The sequence below is a fragment of the Ambystoma mexicanum genome, chromosome 11 (assembly GCF_040938575.1).
Source record: "Ambystoma mexicanum isolate Mex_15411 chromosome 11, UKY_AmexF1_1, whole genome shotgun sequence".
Taxonomy (NCBI): domain Eukaryota; kingdom Metazoa; phylum Chordata; class Amphibia; order Caudata; family Ambystomatidae; genus Ambystoma; species Ambystoma mexicanum.
The window spans coordinates 769,581,260-769,603,198 of NC_090934.1; the positions used below are offsets into that span (position 1 = coordinate 769,581,260).

The following is a 21,939-nucleotide window of genomic DNA, read 5'->3' on the forward strand; positions in this document are numbered from 1 at the left end:
TCCCCAATGGCTATCATCTGATTTAGAGAAACTAAGAGTGTGTTGAAGTGTATTTTAATTGTTACATATATTGCTCCCTTCTGAAGAGAGCCTTACCCAACGGGCTGTGAAATAAATAAATAAATGTTTTATCAAGAAACCTTGAGTGTTAGAGTTTATTTGAATAAACGTACTGTGAAACTGTCACAACCTTACTGCTCACATTGACCCCTCTTAAGAGAAACCTGGCTGCTCAGCCACACTACCAACCTGTGTAGTTCAGACTTATACCAAAGGTTGGACCCCTATTGCCAGGAGGTCAAGGTTATTGTAGTGCACCAAAAGGGTACTGCTTACAATCTTGCCTAAAAGCGTCTCACTGACTAGTCCCCGAGGATCTGTCATTCAGGTGGCCAGGACACAGCCATCGCTTTTGAATCCAGTACCTGGGGGTGGACCCTCCCCCCAGCCCATATCACCTTCCTTACACAAACACTTTCACACAGACAGCCCGCTCTGGGATTAAACAGACACTTACCTGAGCATTGTGCCGGACATGGCCCATTACTATGGTCAGGCAGTTACTGTTAACTCACACCTGACTTCCATTAAGCTTCCACGAATGGATAAGAGGCAGAGCACGAGAGCACACTCTGAGCGAGGCAAAGCAGACGAAGGAGCATCGTTTTCCAGACAGCAGCTGAATGAGGGGAGAAAGGCAGCAAACTGAGAAGGGAGAGCAAGGAGGGAGATACCTTGATCTTTCCGGCGAGAAACCTTTACTTTACAGAACCTCAAGATTAAAAGGCATAAGGCCAGGAAACCAGACTGAAGAATCCTGCATTGTGTGTCAGATACCCTGAGCCCTCTGACAGGACTAGCCGAGTCGGTGAGGAGCAGCAGCCACTGTGGTACCGTCCTTGGCTCCAAGATCAAAGCCGCGCCAGAGAGATCAACACAGCCGGTGAGTTGGGGAGACCGATGCAAGACCGGTCTGTGTTGAAGTGAAGGTTGCAAGCGGCAACATTGTATGACGAGTGCAAGAGCGAAGAGTATTAATGCATGTGATGAAACGCGAGTAAGATATTTTATCTAAATCTTTTATCCACCCAAGGACCTCGTCCCAAAAGACCTGCATCCTTGGGCAGTCCCACCACATTTGCCAGTAATCTGCATTCCTCCCACACCCCCGCCAACACTTGGGGTTTGTATTAGCCCCTTCTCACTTGGGGTTTGTATTAGCCCCTTCTCACTTGGGGTTTGTATTAGCCCCTTCTCGAATTAGAATCCCTCTCCATGTGGCCTTCTCCCACCTCCATTACAATATCTCTCGTGACCTCCCCAATCTCCCCCATCAACCCGGTGTGAAATAAGGGGTCCTTCCAGAGGGATTCATTACACCTCCACTTCGTGCCCTTGGGCATCAATCCCCACCAATGGAGCTCAACTGGGACCATGTCGTGGTCTGACCATGTGATCAGGGGTAATCTTTGAGTCTTTCGCCTCTCCCCACAGCCGAGTAGAAAGTGTATCCCCTCTCACGGGGTGGAAGTGTCTCCATAGATCGCTCAACCCATATCCCACTAGTGCTTCCTGGAATTCGCAGTGTCCCGGTCCAGGCAAGTCCTGTTCCGTGCCCTGTAATGTCTGCCTATCTGGTTCCTTATCAGCCCATATATTGAAGTCTCCCCCAGTGAGGAGGTGGCCTGTGCTCTCAAGCAGTATCTTTGCTAGCGCATTCTTCTGAAATCGGAGCTGGCCCTGGTTGTCATAGTCATCGGGCCAAGAACGCAAACATTCAAGGGCCCCATGCACAGGGGCCCCGGATGGACACAGTCCTGGCGCCAAAATAACAATAGCCAAAAACATTTATTTGGGACAAGAATGCTTTTATTTTGGGACAAACACCTCATTTGGGTGTAAAGTGCATTTAACATGGGAACTTTCATCACTAAAGCATCCCCACGTGTACTCTAAGGTGGGGCTGCTGCTGCTGTTGCTGCTATTGGGCTGCCTTGCACGTGCTGACTCTCTGGGAGTGGCAAGGTGTGACAGGCAAGCCAGGCCTAGTGGGCGAGCCCACGATCACAGCTTTATAAGCTGCTCCGATCCCCGAGGCAGACGCTTTCCGTTATTCTGCACTTCCATGCAGCATGACGCTCACCGCCACCTGGGATTAAACTTACCTTTGGAAATCCTGCTTCCAGCTTTCATACTTACCAACTGGGGAACCTGGTCTCCCCTGTGCGTGTCTTTGTTTATCCTACCATTCTTCTCCAAAGCTTCCGGAACGCCGACATCGTCTTCTTGACACCGCAGCTCATCTCCAATTCTTCTGCAACGCTGAAATCTTCATCTTGGTACCGCAACACGACGCGCTTCGCCAGCGACAGCAGCATCTGCAAGTAAAAACGAAAGGCAAGGTTAGACACTAATAATGCGATACCACCGAACCTCGTGCATTGCCTTAAACCATCACTCACCTGTTGTCGGACATTGCGGTTTCAACCATCTTCTGTTCCGCGCCCCCACAGCTGCTTTTGAACCGCATTTCCATCTATTGGGAAGAAAACGTTATTCAGGAATTAACAGCAATATTGAGAGCAATAATATCAAGACAGAAAATGAGAAGAGGCAAAGAGAAAACTGAAAGGGAAAGAGACAAGAGGAGAAGCATAGTCGCAGCTGGACTGGACTATTACTTACCAGGGATCAGTGAACTAACTAGATCCCATCGACAAGCACCCCTGCCAGAAGTAGCAGGACGGAGAGCTTACCATCAATAATTAACAGGTGAGCCCTATGGGCCAGTACATGCCCATAGAAATCTTATCTTGGGTTCAAGGGTTTGAGCGGCACAATAATCAACTATCAGTGAACTCACGTTTTCTCATATCCACACAGGAGCAGTGTCACCAATTACCGCTGCTCACAACTTATCCGCAGAGGGAAAGACCGGACGGGGGTGATCTAACTCCTGGGAGGGCTGCAACCCTGCCCAAACGCCTGCGCAGAGACCAGGTGAGCATAACAGAACGCGAAGCCTCTACTACTTTCTACCTGGGCGTTATCAAGACTTCAGAGACAGACCTATTGACCCAATTACTAGGGGAATTACGGGCTGAAGTGCATGCTTTAAGGCAGGAAACCAGTGCATTAAGGAGGGATCTTCTTGTAACTCGAGAAAGAACCGACGACTTGGCAAGACAGATGCTACAGGCACAAGCAGGGCAGATTCCCTTGCCGGGGATAGCCATTCTTCCACACCACATTCTTCTACGCCACAGCAATCAACACTGCCTTTAGCCCCACCCGAAAACTTCATCAGCGATCCAAATAAGTTCGCCATATTCATGAACCAACGTCGCCTTCCTTTCTTATGCAGACCAGGAGCCTTTCCTGATGATCAAGCCAAAGTTGCATTCGTACTCTCAGATCTAGGAAGCAACGTGGCAGACTGGTCAATACCATTGGTCACTCAAGATGATCCTTTGCTTCGGAACTTTGGGGATTTTCAGCATGAGATGGAGAAATTGTTTGCCAGACATACTCAAGAGCAAGCTCTGGACAACGAATTGTCACTCAGACAGGGGAATCAAGATCTATTAACCTACAATGGAACCTTCAATCATCTCATAGCCCAGAGCAACTGGCCAGAAGAAAAGAGAACTACGCTCTTTTATCGAGGGTTACGTGAACTTAAAGATGTGTTGGCACAAGTTGTGAACCCACCCGAGGGGTGTGCGGACTATATAGACCTAACAGTGCAACTCGATCATAGGTTGCAGAATAGGAAAATGGATCGAGCCAGAACAAAGGGAAGGTCAGTTTATGCGACCCCGTGAGAACCAGACCAAGCCACATGAATAGTCGGAACCAATGCAAATCGGTGGTTTACGGAGTCCTCTTACCAAGGCGAAAAGGGAGAAAAAAAAGGCAGCAACAGCTCCGCTTATCTTGTGGTAAAGCAGGTCACTTCCTCCGTGAATGTCCAGTAAAACCACCCAAGAAAATAGTTGGAGCAACGGATAAAAACGAAGTACAGAACTCAGGGAAACTCCAATACCCAGTAATCAAAGAGGTCCACTTTGAGCAAGAAAAAGGAATCCGTGCAGACCTCACATCTAGTCCGTCGGTACCTTTGGTGAATCACAAGCAACCGTCAAAGACACATGCCTTGGAGGCGTACATTGACAGTGGAGATGTGGGTAACTACATTGACCAAGACCCGGCTATCCGAATAGGCCTACCTCTCCAACAAAAGCTGAAATCTGAAAACGTCACGGCAGTGGATGGTTCTCAGCTATCATCCGGCCCAGTGACACAATACACCGAGAAAGTCAAGCTTCTGTTGTAGGACGGGCATCAAGAGAACATTACCTTCGATCTCATCGGTGCTCCTCAGTTCCAGATGATATTGGGAATGCCTTGGCTGCAGACCCATAATCCTAGGATCGACTGGCGAAAACGAGTTCTGATCTTTCCTCAAGAATGTGGCGACACTTGTTGCAACAAAGACACCGTCAACCTGAAACCAAAGAAAGGAATCGTGCTGGGCCTCACTGGCTCTTTACCACTTCTATACATGGATTACCAGGATGTCTTCCAAAAAGAGCAAGCCAACGTTTCCCCCCCCCACCGCACAGACAACGATTGCCAAATAGACCTCGTACCCGCAGCCCAGATTCCCTGCAGCCGGATTTACGCTCTAACAGAGCATGAAAACCAACACCTTAGAACTTACCTGGATCAGTATCTGGCAAACAGTTTTATCTGTCCATCCAAGTCCCCTGCTTCATCGCCCCTCTTCTTCGTGCCTATAAAGGAGGGGGGACTTCAGAACCTGTATTGACTACAGAGCAATCAATCAGATCACAGTAAAAAACTGTTACCCCTTACCACTTATACCAGAACTCCTGGATCAGGTGAAACCTGCTTAGATTTACACAAAACTGGATTTACGAGGAGACTACCATCTTGTGAAAGTCAAAGAAGGAGATGAGTGGAAGACTGCCTTTCGCACGAAATATGGCCCGTTCGAATACCAGGTCATGCTCTTCGGGTTATGTAACGCCCCTGCGGCGTTCCAATTCTTTATGAATGACGTGCTCCGTGAACTATTGGACGTTTGCACACTTGTTTAAATAGATGACATTGTCATCTACTCAAATTCCAAGGAAGAACATGTTGGTCATGTCCGGGCAGTTCTAGAAAAGCTTCGACAACACCAGTTGTATGCCAAGCTGGAAAAATGTTTCTTCCATGTGACCGAGGTTGAATTTCTCAGTTTCATGCTCACACCACAGGGCGTACATCTGGACACGCGAAAGGTGGACACAATCCTCCAATGGACTTCCTCAACATCCACGAAAGGAGTACAAAGTGTGCTCGTATTCGCTAATTTCTATTGTCGATTTATACCTGGGTTCTCTCAAATCGCACACCCAATTACTTCCCTGCTGAGAACAAGAAATTCCACTGGTCCACAGAAGCTGAAGAAGCCTTTCGGAAGCTGAAACAAGCATTTACCACAGCACCAGTTCTTCGACACCCTTGACCAGATCTGCCATACGTGGTTGAAACAGATGCTTCAAACGTAGCAATGGGAGCAGTACTGTCCCAACAGGAGCCGGAAACAGAACAGTCACATCCCGTCGCATTCTGGTCTCGCACATTCTCTGCCCCAGAGTTGAATTACGCAATCACGGATAAGGAATTACTGGCGATTAAAGCAGCGTTCAAGGCATGGAGACATTATGTTCTTGTGGCAAGACACACTGTCACCGTCATCACGGACCACCGTAATTTACAATACTTGAAGGCTGCCAAAGCACAATCCTCGCGTCAACTTCGTTGGGCTCTCTTTCGCAGAATACGATTTTATTATCACTTATAGACCTGGAGTACGGAATGGAAAGGCAGACGCACTATCGCGCATGAGTGAAGAAAAAGGGGCTTATACACCATCAGATCCTATGGCCATCATTCCTGAAGAATGAATCCAAACCAAAATCTCTGCGACCACGTGTGTGGATGACTTAAAAACCAGTTTGCAATCCCAGATGAATCAGTCAACACAACAGGAATGGCTTTTAAAAGGGCAACCCGGTACACCATCGAAAACAATCTACCATATTTTCAAGGACGCTTATATAGCTGGGGAGAAGGTGTAAGTGGATCTAGGTCACCTGGCCTAAGGCCCGCCCACCTGGTGCCTTCCAGGTTGCCGCTCTTTTCCCTACTTAAGAAGCCCTCCAGCCTCTTTTCCTTTGCACCTGGGGAGCAGGTGGAAGTGGATCTAGGTCACCTGGCCTAAGCCCCGCCCACCTGGTGCCTTCCGGGTTGCCGCTCTTTTCCCTACTTAAGGAGCCCTCCAGCCTCTTTTCCTTTGCAGCTGGGGAGCAGGTGGAAGTGGATCTAGGTCACCTGGCCTAAGCACCACCCACCTTCTTAGCCCTGCCCCTTCCTTCCTGCTCTTAACTCTTAGATCAAGGGCGTCTCTCGCCTGGGCGTCAAAAGAAAAGGGCAGTCAAAGAAAAGGGCAAGGAGGATCCAGGGTCCGACCCCCTGCTAAGACAGCAGGTAAGCATGCACCAACATGTGTTTACACCCTCTGTCCCCACAGGCCATCCCCACCCTTGCTGGTCCCCCCGTGTTCCCATGTGCCCCCCACCTTCCTGCACACAGGAGTCTGTCCCGATACATTCTGGTTTCACCATCACCGTCTTGTGGCCAATGCTGGATTTTACTTTTATGATCTTTATTGATTCACGGTGTGTCACCCTTTCTCAACTCTCATGCTGGACTTCCTTTGCATCTTGTACTCATGGTTGCCCTGAATCATGCTGTTCCCATTTTCATCTTGTATCCTGGCTTGCAACATTGTGTTACTACTGACATCTGCAATTGTATTCGCTCTCCGCTCTTGCTTCTCGACTCTTTTTGACGGCTTACTCTGTTCTCTCCTCTCCTCCCCTCTCCCTTTTCCCCATCTCCTCCCCTCCTCCCCTTACTTTATTCTATGCACTTACTCTATCAGAATTGTCCCTGGATCTAGTATGATAGCAACCTCGTCTGTCACTACCCCATGCCCTTACTGCCCCCCCCTTCACTCCAGCACTATCTGAAACGTCGTCAGGCCTAGTACGATAGTCGCTTGTTTTTTTCCTCCACTCCCTTTCTGCACCCCTTTACCTCACCTTTTGTTTTCCTCCGGCTCTACCAGAAATGTTGTCAGACCTAGTACGGTAGTTCATTTCACATCCTTACTGTTCATGGCCTGTAAGAATGTTGTATCTTCACTTGTTCCCTCCCTTGCCTTTAAGCGCTTTGAAACATTGTGTATAGGCGCTATATAAATAAACTATCATATCATATCCAGGACAAGAAACTGCAAAACCAAATCATCACGAACTATCAAGATTCATTAGTGGAAGGGCATCCAGGAACAGCCAAAACTCAGGCTAAAATGAAGCAAAACTACTGGTGGCCAACTTGGAGAAAAGACATTGCCCAGTTTATTGCAACCTGTGATGTCTGCGCACAACACAAGTCTCAGAAACAAACCCCTGTTGGCTTACTACGTCCCTTGATGGTACCACCAGCACCTTGGCATACTCTGTCAATGGACTTGATTACATATCTTCCTACCTGCAATGGTTACACCACCATCTCAGTCATTGTGGATTTATTCTCCAAAATGGCCCATTTCATCCCTCTGAAGGGACTCCCAACTGCATCGACTCTCGCTACGGTGTTTCTAGAACAAATTGTCCGATTACATGGATTTCCATCAATTTTAATATCGGATCGTGGAACTCCATTTGTTTCCGCCTTTTGGAGAAAGTGTTGTACAATGGCCAAAATTGACCTCTGGTTGTCCACAAGCCATCACCCTCAAACTGATGGGCAAACCGAACGAACTAATCTGACGTTAAAGAAGTATTTAAGGTGTATGTTACAGCACTCAGAGGACTCCTGGAAAAACATACTCGGAGTAGCCAGGTATGCATACAACAACTCTGTTCACACGAGTGCTGGACAAACTCCATTCTATACTGTGCACTGAAGACATCCGAACATCAGTATTTGATCCACCCGATACTTTGGAAATGCCAGCAATAAAAACCTTGCATAAAGCCATCACTCAGGTTCTTTAGGAAACGACAGAACATTTGACTAAGGCCAAAGAAAGACAAAAACTGTTTGCTGATCGGCACTGAAAAGAAGCTCCCGATTACCAGGTTGGGGATAAAGTCTGGTTAGCATCCAGATACATACCGTTGAAAGGATCAAGGGCCTTCTGCCCCAGATATTTGGGCCCCTATACTATCAAAGCAATATTCAACCCTGCCGCCATGAAATTAGAGTTACCATTGCACATGAAGATTCACCCAGTATTTCATGTCTCTCTCCTCAAACCAATGAAACCAAATACACGGATTAGCCCTCCATCAGAGTCCGAATTAGTCGATGGGGAACCAGAGTATGAAGTCAAATCCATCCTGGACTCTAAGGTGGTTCGGTCCAAATTGTATTACCTTATAGACTGGAAAGGTTACGGACCTCAAGACCAAACATGGCAACCCAGCGAACACGTCCATGCTCCATGTTTAATCAGGGAGTTCCATCGCAATAATCCCACCAAACCAGGACGAGGACCACCCTTGAGAAGGGCCTTCAGGGGGTGGGGGTGCTGTCATGTCATCGGGCCAAGAACGCAAGCATTCAAGGGCCACATGCACAGGGGCCCCTGATGGACACAGTCCTGATGCCTTTGGCGCCAGGCTCATGAATAACAACCAAAAACATTTATTTGGGACAAGAATGCTGTTATTTTTGGACATAACACCTCATTTGGGTGCAAGGTTCATTTAACATGGGAACTCATCACTAAAGCAGCCCCACGTGTACTCTCGGGCGGGGCTGCTGCTGCTATTGGGTTGCCTTGCACGTGCTGACTCTCTGGCCAAGTGGACGTGCCCACGATCACAGCTATATAAACTATATAAGATGCTCCAATCCCTGAGGTAGACGCTTTGCGTTATTCTGCACTTCCATACAGCATAACGCTCACCGACGCCTGGGATTAAATTTACCTTTGGAAATCCTGTTTGCAGCTTTCATACTTACCAACTGGGGAACCTGCTCTCACCTGTGCGCGTCTTCGCTGATCCTGACATTCTTCTTCAAAGCTTCCGGAATACCGACATCTTCATCCTGGCACCGTAGCTCATCTTCAAAGCTTCTGGAACGCTGAAATCTTCATCTTGGCACCGCAACACAACACGCTTCGCCAGCGACAGCAGCACCTGCAAATAAAAACGAAAGGCAAGGTTAAACACTAAAAAGACATTCAGTTTAAGGTTGTGTTAACACCGAACCTTGCGCTTTGCGTTAAACCATCACTCACCCGTTGTCGAACATTTCGGTTTCAACCATCTTCTTCCTGGCTGCGTTCCGCGCCCCCACAGCTGCTTTTGAACTGCATTTCCATCTATTGGGGAGAAAACGTGATTCAGGAATTAACATCAATATTGAGAGCAATAATACCAAGACAGAAAACGAGAAGAGGCAAAGAGAAAACTGAAAGGGAAAGAGTAGAGGAGAAGAGCATAGTCGCAGCTCGGACGGGACTATTACTTACCAGGGATCAGTGAAGGAACTAGATCCCATCGACAAGCGCCCCTGCCAGAAGTAGCAGGACGGAAAGCTTACCATCAATAATTAACAGGTGAGCCCTATGGCCCGGTGGCCCGGTACGTGCCCACAGAAATCGCACCTTGGGTAGAAGGGTTTGAGCGGCACAATAATCACTGATCAGTGCACTCACGTTTTCTCATATCCACGCAGGAACAGTGTCACCAAATACAGCTGCTCACAACTTATCCGCAGAGGCAAAGACCGGACGGGGGTGATCTAACGCCTGGGAGGGCAACAACCGTGCCCCAACACCTCCGCAGAGACCAGGTGAGCATAACACTGGTTTGGGGCATAGACCATTGCAAACGAGAACCGCACTCCCCTTATGTTCCGAGACCACCAAGGTCAGCCCCTCCACATCAGACCAGACCCTCATAATTTCCATTATTAGGGATTTGTTCACCAAGATCCCCACTCCCGCCTTCCTCAGCGGGCCCGATCCCCAATACTGGCTGCCTATTTGTGCACTCGGGATCCTCCTCTCCTCCCCCTTGGAGAATCTAGTCGCCTCCAGAACCAATATGTCCAGTCCCGCTCTCCGGAACTCCCTTGCTACCAGCAACCTTTTCGTGGGTGAATTAAACCCTTTGACATTGAGGGTGCCTACTTTAAACGTATCCCCACAGGGGACCACTTGAGCTATAGCCATCGGGATATCCCTATTAGGAGTCTCAATTCTTGCCACCCATAAGGGGAGCGGACTTCAGGATAAACTATGCTGTGAAGTTCTGAACGAAGGAGTAGGACCTGTACCAATAGTTCCCGCTCCCGTCCTCCACCTACCCCCTCCTTCCCTATCCCCCCCTCAATACCTCCCCTCCCTTCTCCTCCCCTCCCCTCCCCTCCCCTTCTTCAGGCATCGGTCCCTCCCGGGAATAGGCACCAGGTTAGAACCGAATCACACAATTTCCCAATCTTACCAAACAACTTACCCAGTCTCCCCCCCCCTTCTCCCCATGCCGATCACTAAACAAAACCAACCTTATTCTCCCCCATTCAGAATACCCCCATGACTTAACAGTTAAACGAAAACTATCAGTATAATTAACATAATCTCAGTTCCTGAAACCCCCCAAGGCCTTTTTCCTAGTGTCAACCACCTCAACACATAGCCGCTCACTGGGCTGTAGGTCAAAAAAGCTTTAAGGCTCAGCCCCTGGTGGGGTACACAGCTTCCTGTATTTCTGGGAGCCCCAAATAAGTCTCCTCCTCAGACATTTCAAATGCCAGAGTCCCCTACCAACCCCCCAACCTAAGGTCGCCGTTATCATCAAAGATGACAATTGGTGTCTGGATATTCAGAAGGCCATGTCCCTGAAATTGGAGGGGATTCGACAAGGCATTGCAACTAAAAAAAGCAGTGATGGATGACAGTGGGGCCTTTTCGGAATTGCAATACCTTTGTTAGAGATGAGGATATACCTATATTTAATTTTAGGCCTATCACTACCGAGGACTTAACCGTGGTAATTGCCAGGCTTACAGCCACGAAATGCACAGGTGATCCGTGCTTCTCCATTATCATTAAGACCTGCCCGCCCATGCTAGTCCAATCCATTTGTAACTTTATTAACTCATCTCTGACAACTGGAGTGGTCCCTGATGAGCTTAAACAAGCTTAGGTTACACCATTGTTGAAAAAACACGGCTTGGACCAAAGCATTGCTGCCAATTACAGGCTGATAACTAACACTTCTTTATCCTATATTAAACCTGCTGCAATCAGGGTTTAGACAGGGCTTTGGGACGGAAACCTCGCTATTGGATCTTAAATCCAAATTACTAAAGAGAAAGGATAAAAGTCTGGCCCCCCTGCTCATCACACAGGCGTGCCCAGGCAAGAGAAGGCGCCACAGTCTCTGCATCGCCACGTCAGTGCCGTTCTCAGGGTTCCCCTGGGTGTTTTCCTTCGCTCTTCGAACCATGTGGGGGAGGGTGGAGTCTTCACCTCTTATCGAGTCTCGGCAGGACGGTGCGTGGGGGGAGGGGACTGGCACAAAAGTGGGGGGGTGACTTTATAGTCAGGCCCGGGTCGGGCGAGCGCTCTAATGCGGTCTGTTCATCCGCACACCCCCCCGGAGGCCTCCTGTGATACATTTTTAAAAGTTTCAGTCCTTTATCCAATAGTCATGCCTTTATCCAATAGTAAAACTTTTTAGGCACAACACACTACAAGTGCAGAGTTTGCAAGCGATCAAGAAGGAGGTACACCATGGGCCAACAAATACTTTGACCTTTTTTCAGTAACTATTCCATATTCCAATCGTCTTGATGAAACACACAGGACAAATATCTATATAGGGAAAAGCATGCCCATTACTGTGATGCGACCAGTACAACCAAAAGAGCAACTTAAATTCAACGCAGCAAGCGCATGGAGCCACAATGGCATCAGAGCAAGTATCTGATGCCAGCACCATGAGCGAAATTGCATGCATGTACGCATACCAGTTATGAACATGTTACAGCTTCCCGATTCTGAACCTGGGTAGCATCAATTAGACTCTTACCTTAGGTAATGTAAAAAAGCAGACTGAGATGAAAGAGGTCATTTAGAAAGATTAAGATAAACTTAGTCTGTGAATACGAAAATACAGCATTTTGATATTACATTGATATACCGTACAGAGGAGAGCTCAGAATCCATGCTCCTGCGCAGATTATGAAATTAGGTCATACTCCTTATTTTGTCCAATAAAACACGTGGCCATTAATTGTAAGCCAAATCAATGCAGGGCGGGCAGAGTTAAATGTTAGTGCTTGGTTTACTTGTACATGTTCAGAAAATATGTTACACATAAAAAAATCTCTAGAAGACAGTTGTCGACCTATTAATTGGGAGTAGAGGGCACTACATTTACTTGGTAGACTCATCTACCGTCTCTTCGTCATATGTTAGCAACTCACTTAATACAACAAAACTGTCATCAAAGGAAAATCAAACAAACACAGACTCTAGTGACTAGTCTGATTTGCCTTGATCATTTCTGAGTCCCAAGAAAGGAATTCTGAAAAAAGATACAAGCGTAATTGCAGTTTATTCTTTTTAATACTTACTCGCTTAGTTGAGGAAAATGCTTGTACACAAGAAACATAATCGAAGCAGCAGCAAGGAAAATGGCCAATAATGTAAGTAGGGAAGCCTTTGCTGATCCGCCTTCCGATTGAGCTTTTCCTGAAATTTAAAATAAACTTTACATTTTATCGGCTGTAATTAACTTTACAATGTTGTGAAACACACACAAGAACTGATGTAGTAACACTACACAACACTGGTCTACTTGGTATTAGGTAACTCACTTTTTGCTATATGGCTGTACTACACAAGTTGGTAGTGTGACAGAGCAACCAGGCTTCAAGAGGGGTAAATGTGAGCTGTAGAGCTGTAGCAATGTAATTTGCAGATACAAATAGCCAAGTAACACTTATACTCAAGGTTTCAGTTATAAATAGTAATTTAACACCAGTTTTTAAATAAGCGTTCTTTAAAAAAGGCACAATATGTAACAATCAAATATACCTTAAAATACTTTTCCAGAATCAGCATAAGCTTAGTGTATACTCTTTAGAAATGCTTTTTACACACTTCCTACACCAGGAGGGGACTTCATTCACAAGGACAGTAATGGCATTTATATATCACTAGTACACTGCAGATTCTGAGGTTGCAGAAAGGAAAGGTTAAACAAAGGAAAAAGAATAAACAGGTTCTAAGGGCATGCAAGTATACTTAAATCTTCCAATGAAGTCCACACAAAACCTTTCCCAGCAATAACAGTCTAAAAACAAGTTATCACCTCTGAGGGACAGAAAATATCAAAGTCAATGGACTAGAAGAGTCTGCAAGGAGCCAGGACAGCCAAAGTCAATTGGAGCACAGTCTATTGAGCTGAGGCACTTCGTAGTTAATAAAAGTCTTGCACAAAGTTAGAGAGTTTTGTAGAAATCACTTGTAGGGTCATAAGCTGTTACAAGTAGCCACTGCCCGTCTCAACTGAGAAGAGCAAAGCTAAAGACACTGAGGTAAGTACCCCCAAGTTTGACCAGTACTCTCTGGTTTGAAGAAGAGTGGTCCAGCTGGATTCTGTCCTGTTGCAGCGATGCAGTCCTGGGTTCCTGAGCCTCAGTCATGGGGACATCTGGAGGACTACTGAGGCAGCAATTTGGAGGTCGCCTGCAGCTACGGCTCTTTTCGGATCAGCGGTACTTCGACAATAAATAGAAGTGCAGCCAGCTAGTGGCAAGTACAAGGGTGAGTGCAGACCTCACGAGTCAAGTGCAGGTAGGGACTGTAGGGATACAGAAACAGTCCCCGAGTGCATGAGTTGACAGGGGGCAGTGCAGGGGTGCAGCTGGCAGGGGAGGGGACCTGGGCCCAAGATCAAAGGGTAGCCAGGTGACCAGTGCAGTTTCAGATTCAGCCAGAGGAGAGGAGAAGAGAAAGCAGAAGCAGAGAGGAAGGTCTTGAGGTGCTTCCAGAACCGTAGATGGCTCTCCTCAAGTTTCAGAGAAGCTGTTCCAGAGGAAAGCCCCCGTAGAAAAAAGATCTACCACCAACTCGCTGCTTGGAGAAGCGACTGACCCTGAGGGAGTTAGAGGTGGATGAGCGAAAGAACTCGAGAAGGAAGATACTTGGGAAGAGAGAGTTTAAGGTATTAAGGTCCAAGGCCCCAGAAGCTTTGTAGACAATGCAGAGGGTTTTTGAACCTAATCCTCACTGCCACTGGGAGCCAGTGCAGAGATTTCATTCCTGGAGAGATACGGTCCCTGGGCTTGAGGCCAATGACAAGTCTTGCAGTCCTGTTTTGGATGCGTTGCAGTGGGCGGAGAGCAGAGGCAGGCAGATTTAGGAAGAGGCTGTTGCAGTAATGCAGCCTAGAGAGAAACAGAGCTCTGGAGACAGTGAGCTTCTGGGGGACGGAGAGGGAAGGAAGAATACCTCTGAGGAGGTGCAGCTGGTAGTGTGACTTCTTAGAGATGTCAGCGATGTGAGGAAAGAAGGAAAGAGTGGAGTCGAAGATAACCCTGAGGTTTTTAGCCTCACAGGTGAGAGCAGGAATAGGGCCAAGAGGGGCCAGCCAGAGAGTGAGGGGCAAGGAGGGAGAAGGTGTGCCCGATGAGGAGAATCTCGGTTGGGCTACGTTCACTCCTTGAGTCCTGCCCTCTGGTGAGAGGACTCGAGCTCTGGTCGTCCTGCTTCTGGAGGGTCCCTAGGAGTTTGCTGGAGCTTCTGGCCAGATTGTAGACGTTGCACTCGACAATGGATTGCTCGACCCCTGGCACTCGGTTCTTGCAGCAGCAAAGAAGTACAGCCAGTCGAGGAAGATGGTCCAGTGGAGTTCGTCCAGGAGTTAGATGATCCCACTAACCCAAGGGAAGAAGTCGTCCCTTCCAGAGCTTCTATTGTCGATCAGAAAAAAGGAGTTTCAGCACAGCAGTAGGGCTTCTCCGGACAATGCAAAGGTCCTGGAGGATGCAGCAAGCTTCGGTCATGGTTTCTTCGTCAGGTGTTCTTCCCAGTGGTCGACTGGCTCTAGTCCCAAAACCCAGGTTTCTCCCATTCACGCACAGCCTAGGCTGTCAATCACACAGCAGGGTGGCTGTCCTTTCTGGACAGTCAGCCAGCCAATCAAGACTGGTTGCATTCAGACACTCCTAGAGACAAAGGACAGGGGCGTTTTGGGAACCTCCCTCACTTCCTGCTCTTCCAGACACACTGAAGCCAGAGGCGGGTTTCAGGATTGAAGCCCGCCAAAGGCAAAAACAAACAAAGGGCTCAAACCTGGCTTTGGCACGCAGAGTAAAACCCAAAAAAGACCTCTCAAACAAAAAATGGTAAAAAAATAAAAAGAAGACCGGGCCATTTTCACAAAATGGTCACCCATGGGTTCTATACTGCATCCGAGGATTCGGCCTGCGGTTGAAAAGCACAATGGTAGGAAAATTAACACCACGGGCACCAGCAATTTGCAGTGGTGTGGGTAACATACATTTTTTTACATGAGGATGTAGGATAAGGGGCTACTAAGTAACCCCCCCCCAGCACTCCACGTAAGATGGTGTGTGCTGAATCTACAAAGAGAAAATAAGTAAAGTCAATTTCACTTTACTATTCTCAGGAACAGTAGTTCTCACAAGAAAAGGTATTTAAACCGTATGAGAAATAAAAAGGATTTCTCTGTGACACTGCACTGAAGGTGCTGTGTGACACCATACAAAAAGTAGATGCCTATCGAGTGTGTCAGACTCCCAAAACAGTGGAAACATAATCCAAATCAGGTAAAAAAAAAAAACACAAGAGAATGAACAAAAGTTTCACTCACTCCAGGGATAACATTAAAAAGTCCTTAAGTCCAGCAAAAGAGCTGTGGGGTCTCTAAGGTTGAAGGGGGCACAGAAATGAGAATTCTCCCTAACATTGGCTTGGTCTATGGGGCTGGTCGACACCTGGAGAGTGCTGCACCCCAATGATGAGGATTGATCTTTCTTTTGCCATGTCCACCGTGCCTCCTCTTGGCTACCCCCCCCCCCGCCTTCTCCCGTACATGGATGAGGTGAGGATTGAGCCCAGGATCATATCTACCATGCCCCTGTCCGGTTGACGGCCCTCAACTGTGACCCCCCCACACCCACCCACCCACCACCGACCAGATCCCCCCACTCCACCGCAACCCACCCGCCCGCCACCCCCCCCGAGGCAACATTGACATTTATTTGACCCTATGCTGAATGACATGTCACTGAGGGAAGCAACAGCTATTTGGAACTATTTTCAGGGGAATCCTGTCAATCGTATGTCAGTGACAATCACCTGGGACGCAATGAAGGCGGTGGGGAGGGGCGAACATTTGGCCCATACTGCAGCCTAGCGAAAACGTAAGAAATGCTGACCAAACTAGAGAGAAATAGTGGAGGCAGAGGAAAAACATAAAAAGAGGTGGTCTCCTAAAAGTCATCAGTCCCTGCAAATGGCCCATAGTGAGCTCGAAGCCTTGTACACAGAGGAAACAGATCAATCTCTTAACCACGAAACAGGGATATTACGCTAATAGATTCTTAGTCAGGAAATTGGCCAAGGTTAGACGACACAACTTTATAGCGGGCTTAGGGGATACAAAGGGGAAGGTGCAACTCCTGCACTGCACGGGGATGGGTCAAACAAGCTGGCAAAAATGGAAGATCTTCGGTTCGAGTAGCTGTAGTCAAGCACACAAGCTGGTGTCCTTCCCCTTGGTTAATCCTAACCAGCTCTGAGAATGGTATCCAGGTGGCTTACAAGTCGATGGGTCCCACCAACTCAAAGGAAGTCGCCTCCCTTGAAGGGGCTTCTCTGTCGAGATGAACTTGGCAATTCGGACCTGCAGCAGGGCTTCACAGGGCAAACCAACGGTCCAGGATTTGCAGGAGCCGTCTTCTTCCAGCTCGTCTTCAGTTCTTTCGTTCCAGTGGTCGACTCTGCTTTCCATTCCAAGAGACTCGCCTTTTAAACAGTTCTCGCCTTTTAAACAGTTCTCTCCCATTCATTCCAGCCTAGCTGCCACACACCCAGCAGGGTGGCTGTCTTCCCGGACAGTTAGCCAGCCAATCACGCCAGAGTGCATTTGGGTCCCCTTGGAGACCAAGCACAGGGAGTTTCGGTCACCTCCCTCACTTCCTGCTCAACCCAGACACTCAGACGCCAGAGGCGGAATTCACTTCTGAAGCCTGCCAAAAGGCATAGAAATGAAGGGACCAAACCTAGTTTGGCGCGCAGAGACAAACTCTAGAAGGACCTTCCCAAAAAGAAATGGCGAAACAAGAAGACCGGGACACGTTTAAACAAAGGGGCTTAAGGCGCCATCTTGAAAGACATGGCGCCCGCGATTTTTAGCTACCGGTGTTCGCGGTCGGGAAAAATCATGGTAGTTCGTTGTAAAACCACTGCCACCAGCTATTTCGATAGGAAAGGGTAGCATTTGACTGCTACATGAGTTTCTAGACATAGGGGATACTAGGTAACCCCTCCAGCACGCCATTGTAAGATGATGTGTGTGCTGGGTCTAGGACTTTGGAAAGACTAGTAAAGTCAATTTCACTTAACATTCTCTTGGAAACAGTAGTTTATCCCAGAGAAGGTATTTAAACCTTTGGGAAGTCTAAAAAGACATCCCTGTGTTACTGCACTAAGGGTGCTGTGTAACACACATGAAAAGATGCATATAGAGTTATCTTACAACTCCATAAACAAAGAACACAAGAGTACAACACACATCAAAATACATAAAAGTGGGGAAAAGGCTCACATTCTTTCCAGGTTAAAAAAATCAAGTCCTCAAAATCCAGCATAGTTGCTGGGGGTCTCTAAGGTGAGGGGAATTAGCACATTTATGAGAATTCTCCCCAACACCCCAGAATCCTTATGAGTGGGCCTGTTGGCTACCCATAAATCAACAGCATGTGCTGCTCTCTTGGGATCAGGTTTTTTAGAGTCAGCCCAGTGCTGTCTCAGCTCAGGGGTGAACGCATCAAAAATAGCTTCTAGTAAAAATAAATTTCTCAATCCGTGAAAGGAGTGGCTGACTCATTCTTGCTTGCAACCTTCTTTGCTCTACCAAGCTCCTTTTTGGTAATTACTTCAAAATAAATTAGTATTCCAATGATTTGGTTTCTTAGTGTTTCAGTCCCTCGCGTCGGCTCCAGTCTGCTGGAAGTCAAGCAGACTGGAGCCGACGCGAGGGACTGAAACACTAAGAAACCAAATCATTGGAATACTAATTTATTTTGAAGCGATTACCAAAAAGGATTTTTGCCCAGACCTTTAGTCACTGTTTTGAAAAAGGCCCTTGAGAGGCTGAAACACGTGTTAATTAACTCCATTGCCCGTTTTGTTTGTTAACAAGTGAAAATAAAAAATTGTTTTGATAATAGCAAATCAAGTGTGAGCAAGTTTCATCCATTCAAGAGGGTGGCACAGTCCAAGTGTGTACCAATCTTTCTTTCACAAAGATACCTGAACTCTGTTGCAACTGACTTCTGCCTCAGCATACCCTTAATCTTCTTAGCCTTGTCTGCCTAGCGCATTCTCTCTTTTATAAATACAAATGTCCATACCTTGCACTTTTTTGCCCCATGCCCTAATGCGCACTGATATTACGACTGCACGTTAGCACCACTATGCTATGCATTCCTCCAAGTCCTACAGTATCCTGATGCTGAGCAATTGTATCTTAAGCCTATTTGTGCCATCCCGTTTTTCTGGTGCGGCACCAATGCATTTTGCCTAACTGTGATGCCACAAATCTAGGTGCTGCCCTGAGTATTTCAGCCCAACTGCGATGCCAACTCCTGATTAATGGTCACATTAGTGATTTGCATTCAAAGTATCCTTGATCTTGCTCGACTGCTTTTACTGTTGCATTTAAAGTGCCTCCCTAGTAACTGCATTTAGATTGCTACCACCTGCTTGACTTTTGGCCACACTAGCAACAACAACAGCAATTTGCACTCAGAGTATCCCAGATTCTGCTTGCCAAATTTAGGTGCACTCCGCTGTATGCATTTTAGTCGCTGCTGGGATTGTCAAATTTAGGTGCCTTTTGCTGTATGCATTTTAGTCGCTGCTGGATTGTCAAATTTAGGTACACTCTGCTGTATGCATTTTAGTCACTGCTGGGATTGTCAAATATAGATGCCCCTTTGCTATTGGTCTCCCAACATGTGCACTACCAAGACTTGTCTTATATACACACACTGCTCCTTACTCTGGACTATTCTAACTATCACCATAACAATGGCCCACACTAACTCCACACCTTGCAACCTGCAAGAGAGAAACACACGACTTTGAGCAAGGCTGCCACGTCTTTATGACCTCAAAAACAAAAGAACTAGACTATCAGGTTCTATATCTACTCTAACTGCCTCCAACCCTAACCCTTTTGCTCTAGCTACTGAAAGAAGCCCTAAATTACAAACCTACTTTCTCCATAACCAGGAGAGACCCAACCTTCCCAATCCTAGACTTATCAATGTGAGGTCCCTCATAGCACACAATATGGAAATTGCCGACATACTTGCCATGGATAACCTAGATCTTCTCGCTATCACCGAGACCTGGCTCCACGTTGCCGCAGGTCCCGCACTCATGATTGCCATACCAGACAACTGTTAGGCAGAAACCTGTGCAGTTCCCTTGGGGAACACTGCAAAAGATTTAAGACTACAGGTAGAGCAGTAAACCCCTTTGGTAGCAGTCTGTACCACCCAGATTTACCTGGTAGCTGTGGCTGAGCAGTCAGACTTCCCTCAAGAAGAGTTAGGCAGTATGCAAAGTATACACAATATGTACCAAAACACAATAGCACAAGCAAACACTGACCAGAGCTTGGTTTCAAAAGTATATAGTTATTTATTTAAAATACACATAAGTTAAAAACACTCTAGCAAAAATATAGTAAAAGCACTTCAACACAGTTATAATGAAAGTAGATTCAATCCTTTCTCCTATCTAGACAACTCTAGGTAAACACCACTTAATTAAAACAGAGGTGAGTGCTTAACGTTAGATGACACTCTAGTAGTTTCCAAGAAAGGGAGAGAAAAAGCAGAAATAGGTTAGACACACCACTCTAAGGTCCAGAACACTTGCAATAGGCTTAAAGAAGAATAAAGTCACAGGTGAGCAAAAGTCACTAGGCAGGGCCCACTCTTAGAGTAGCCGGAGCGAAAATGTGCCCAAGATCACACTGTTAGTTAGAGATTCAAAGTCTTGCAAAGAGTCAAAAAGAGTTTAGAGTGGCTCAGAAAGTTTAGCCAAAGTGTCCCAGGCACTCCCAGGTTCGAAAGCCGGGGACTAAATCTACCCCGTACAGTCGGTAGCAAGGGAAGCCAGGCGGAACACAGTACCTTAAGCGGAAAGGATCCTCCAGCGGTGGCAGTTGTTCCAGGCAGTGGCAGCAGGGCTCGACGTCGGTCAGGGGAGAAGAAGTTCTCGCTGAAGAGCAGAAGAAGAGGGTCGTTGCACTGCCCGGGAAGAAACCAGCCGCGGAGTCCTCCGGTTAAAGGGTTGGTACCGACTTTCGCGGTATGGGGGTAAAGTGTGGTATTCCGGTTGCCGGGGTGCTTGGCACAGGCAAGGCGACCACGAGATACCTCAAAGAACGGAAAGAAGGCGAAAACTGGTTGTCCCCACCAGTCAAGGGAAGGAGCCACTCCGTTAAGAGTTCTCCTCGGTCGTCGGGAAAAAGTGGTGAGACGGTTCAGCAGGGCTCCACCGGGTGGTGTCGTCGAAGCAGGTCGGCTCAGCTCTTCCCTCGTCGGATTCTTGGTCCTGTGGCGACTTCTGAAGTCCCAGTCCCCAAAGCCCTGCTTTTATGCAGCAAACCCCCATTCACCCAGCCTAGCTGTCACTCAAACATGCTAAGTGGTGAGCCGGGCGGCTCACCACTTGGGCCAATCAGGACGGAGTGCGACTTGAGTTACCAAGGTAACTCAGTCCAGGGTGCCTAAATCCCCCTCCACCCCTCCTAAGTACCCCAGACAGAGTGGCACCACTTTGGAGGGCTTCTGTGGAGAAGCCCGCCAAAAGTGGAACAAAGGGCTCCACTTTGGGTCAGAGTTACAGAGGCGAACACCAACGCCATTTTAGAATCAAGTTTTGGCAAAAAGTCCCAACCGGAGTTATAAAAATAAATATATAAACCGGCGGTATGTTTAAGGCTACCGTAAATAAATAATTAAATGTGTTAGCCTAAAACAATGGGAAATCCCATAGGGAAATATTCGCGGTCGAATATAAAAAGTAGTTTCCACTGCCACCAGCCAAAACTCGATCAGGGGGGACGGAGACGTGCCCCCTCGACTAACAGACCCTGGGGCAATCGAATTGCCCCAGCCAGTACGTCCACAATATGATGGTTTGTACTGGTTCTGTTCAGGATTCAAGACTAGCAAAGTCTTTGGTGACTTTACATGCCCTGGGAGACAGTAGTCAGTCCCAGGGTATGGAGTCTATGTTGGGGAGTCCCTAGGACACCCCTGGGTCACGGCACAGAGGGTGCTGTGTGACCCACATCACAAAAATACATGAGGCCCTATGGAGTAAAAGACCCCATAGCCCATTCAACACAAGGTTTAACCAAGAAAACACACTTCAACATGTCCAAGAGTGAGGGTAAAAGAGTCTCACTCTTGGCAGGAGAAAAAAATTAAACCCCAGAAATCCAGCAAAGCTGCTGGGGGACTCACTAGGTAGGGAAATTCAGCCTAAACAGAGAATTC

At 47.4% G+C, this 21,939-nt stretch overlaps 1 protein-coding gene across 1 annotated transcript in view; it reads right to left on the minus strand.

Annotated features, from left to right (window-relative positions):
* TMEM41B (transmembrane protein 41B) overlaps positions 1-21,939 on the minus strand; it is a 399,093-nt gene that overhangs the window by 306,326 nt on the left and 70,828 nt on the right. The window contains exon 2 of the mRNA XM_069623671.1: positions 12,739-12,856. Coding sequence (XP_069479772.1) covers positions 12,739-12,856 — 118 coding nt within the window. The remainder of the gene's footprint in view (positions 1-12,738; positions 12,857-21,939) is intronic.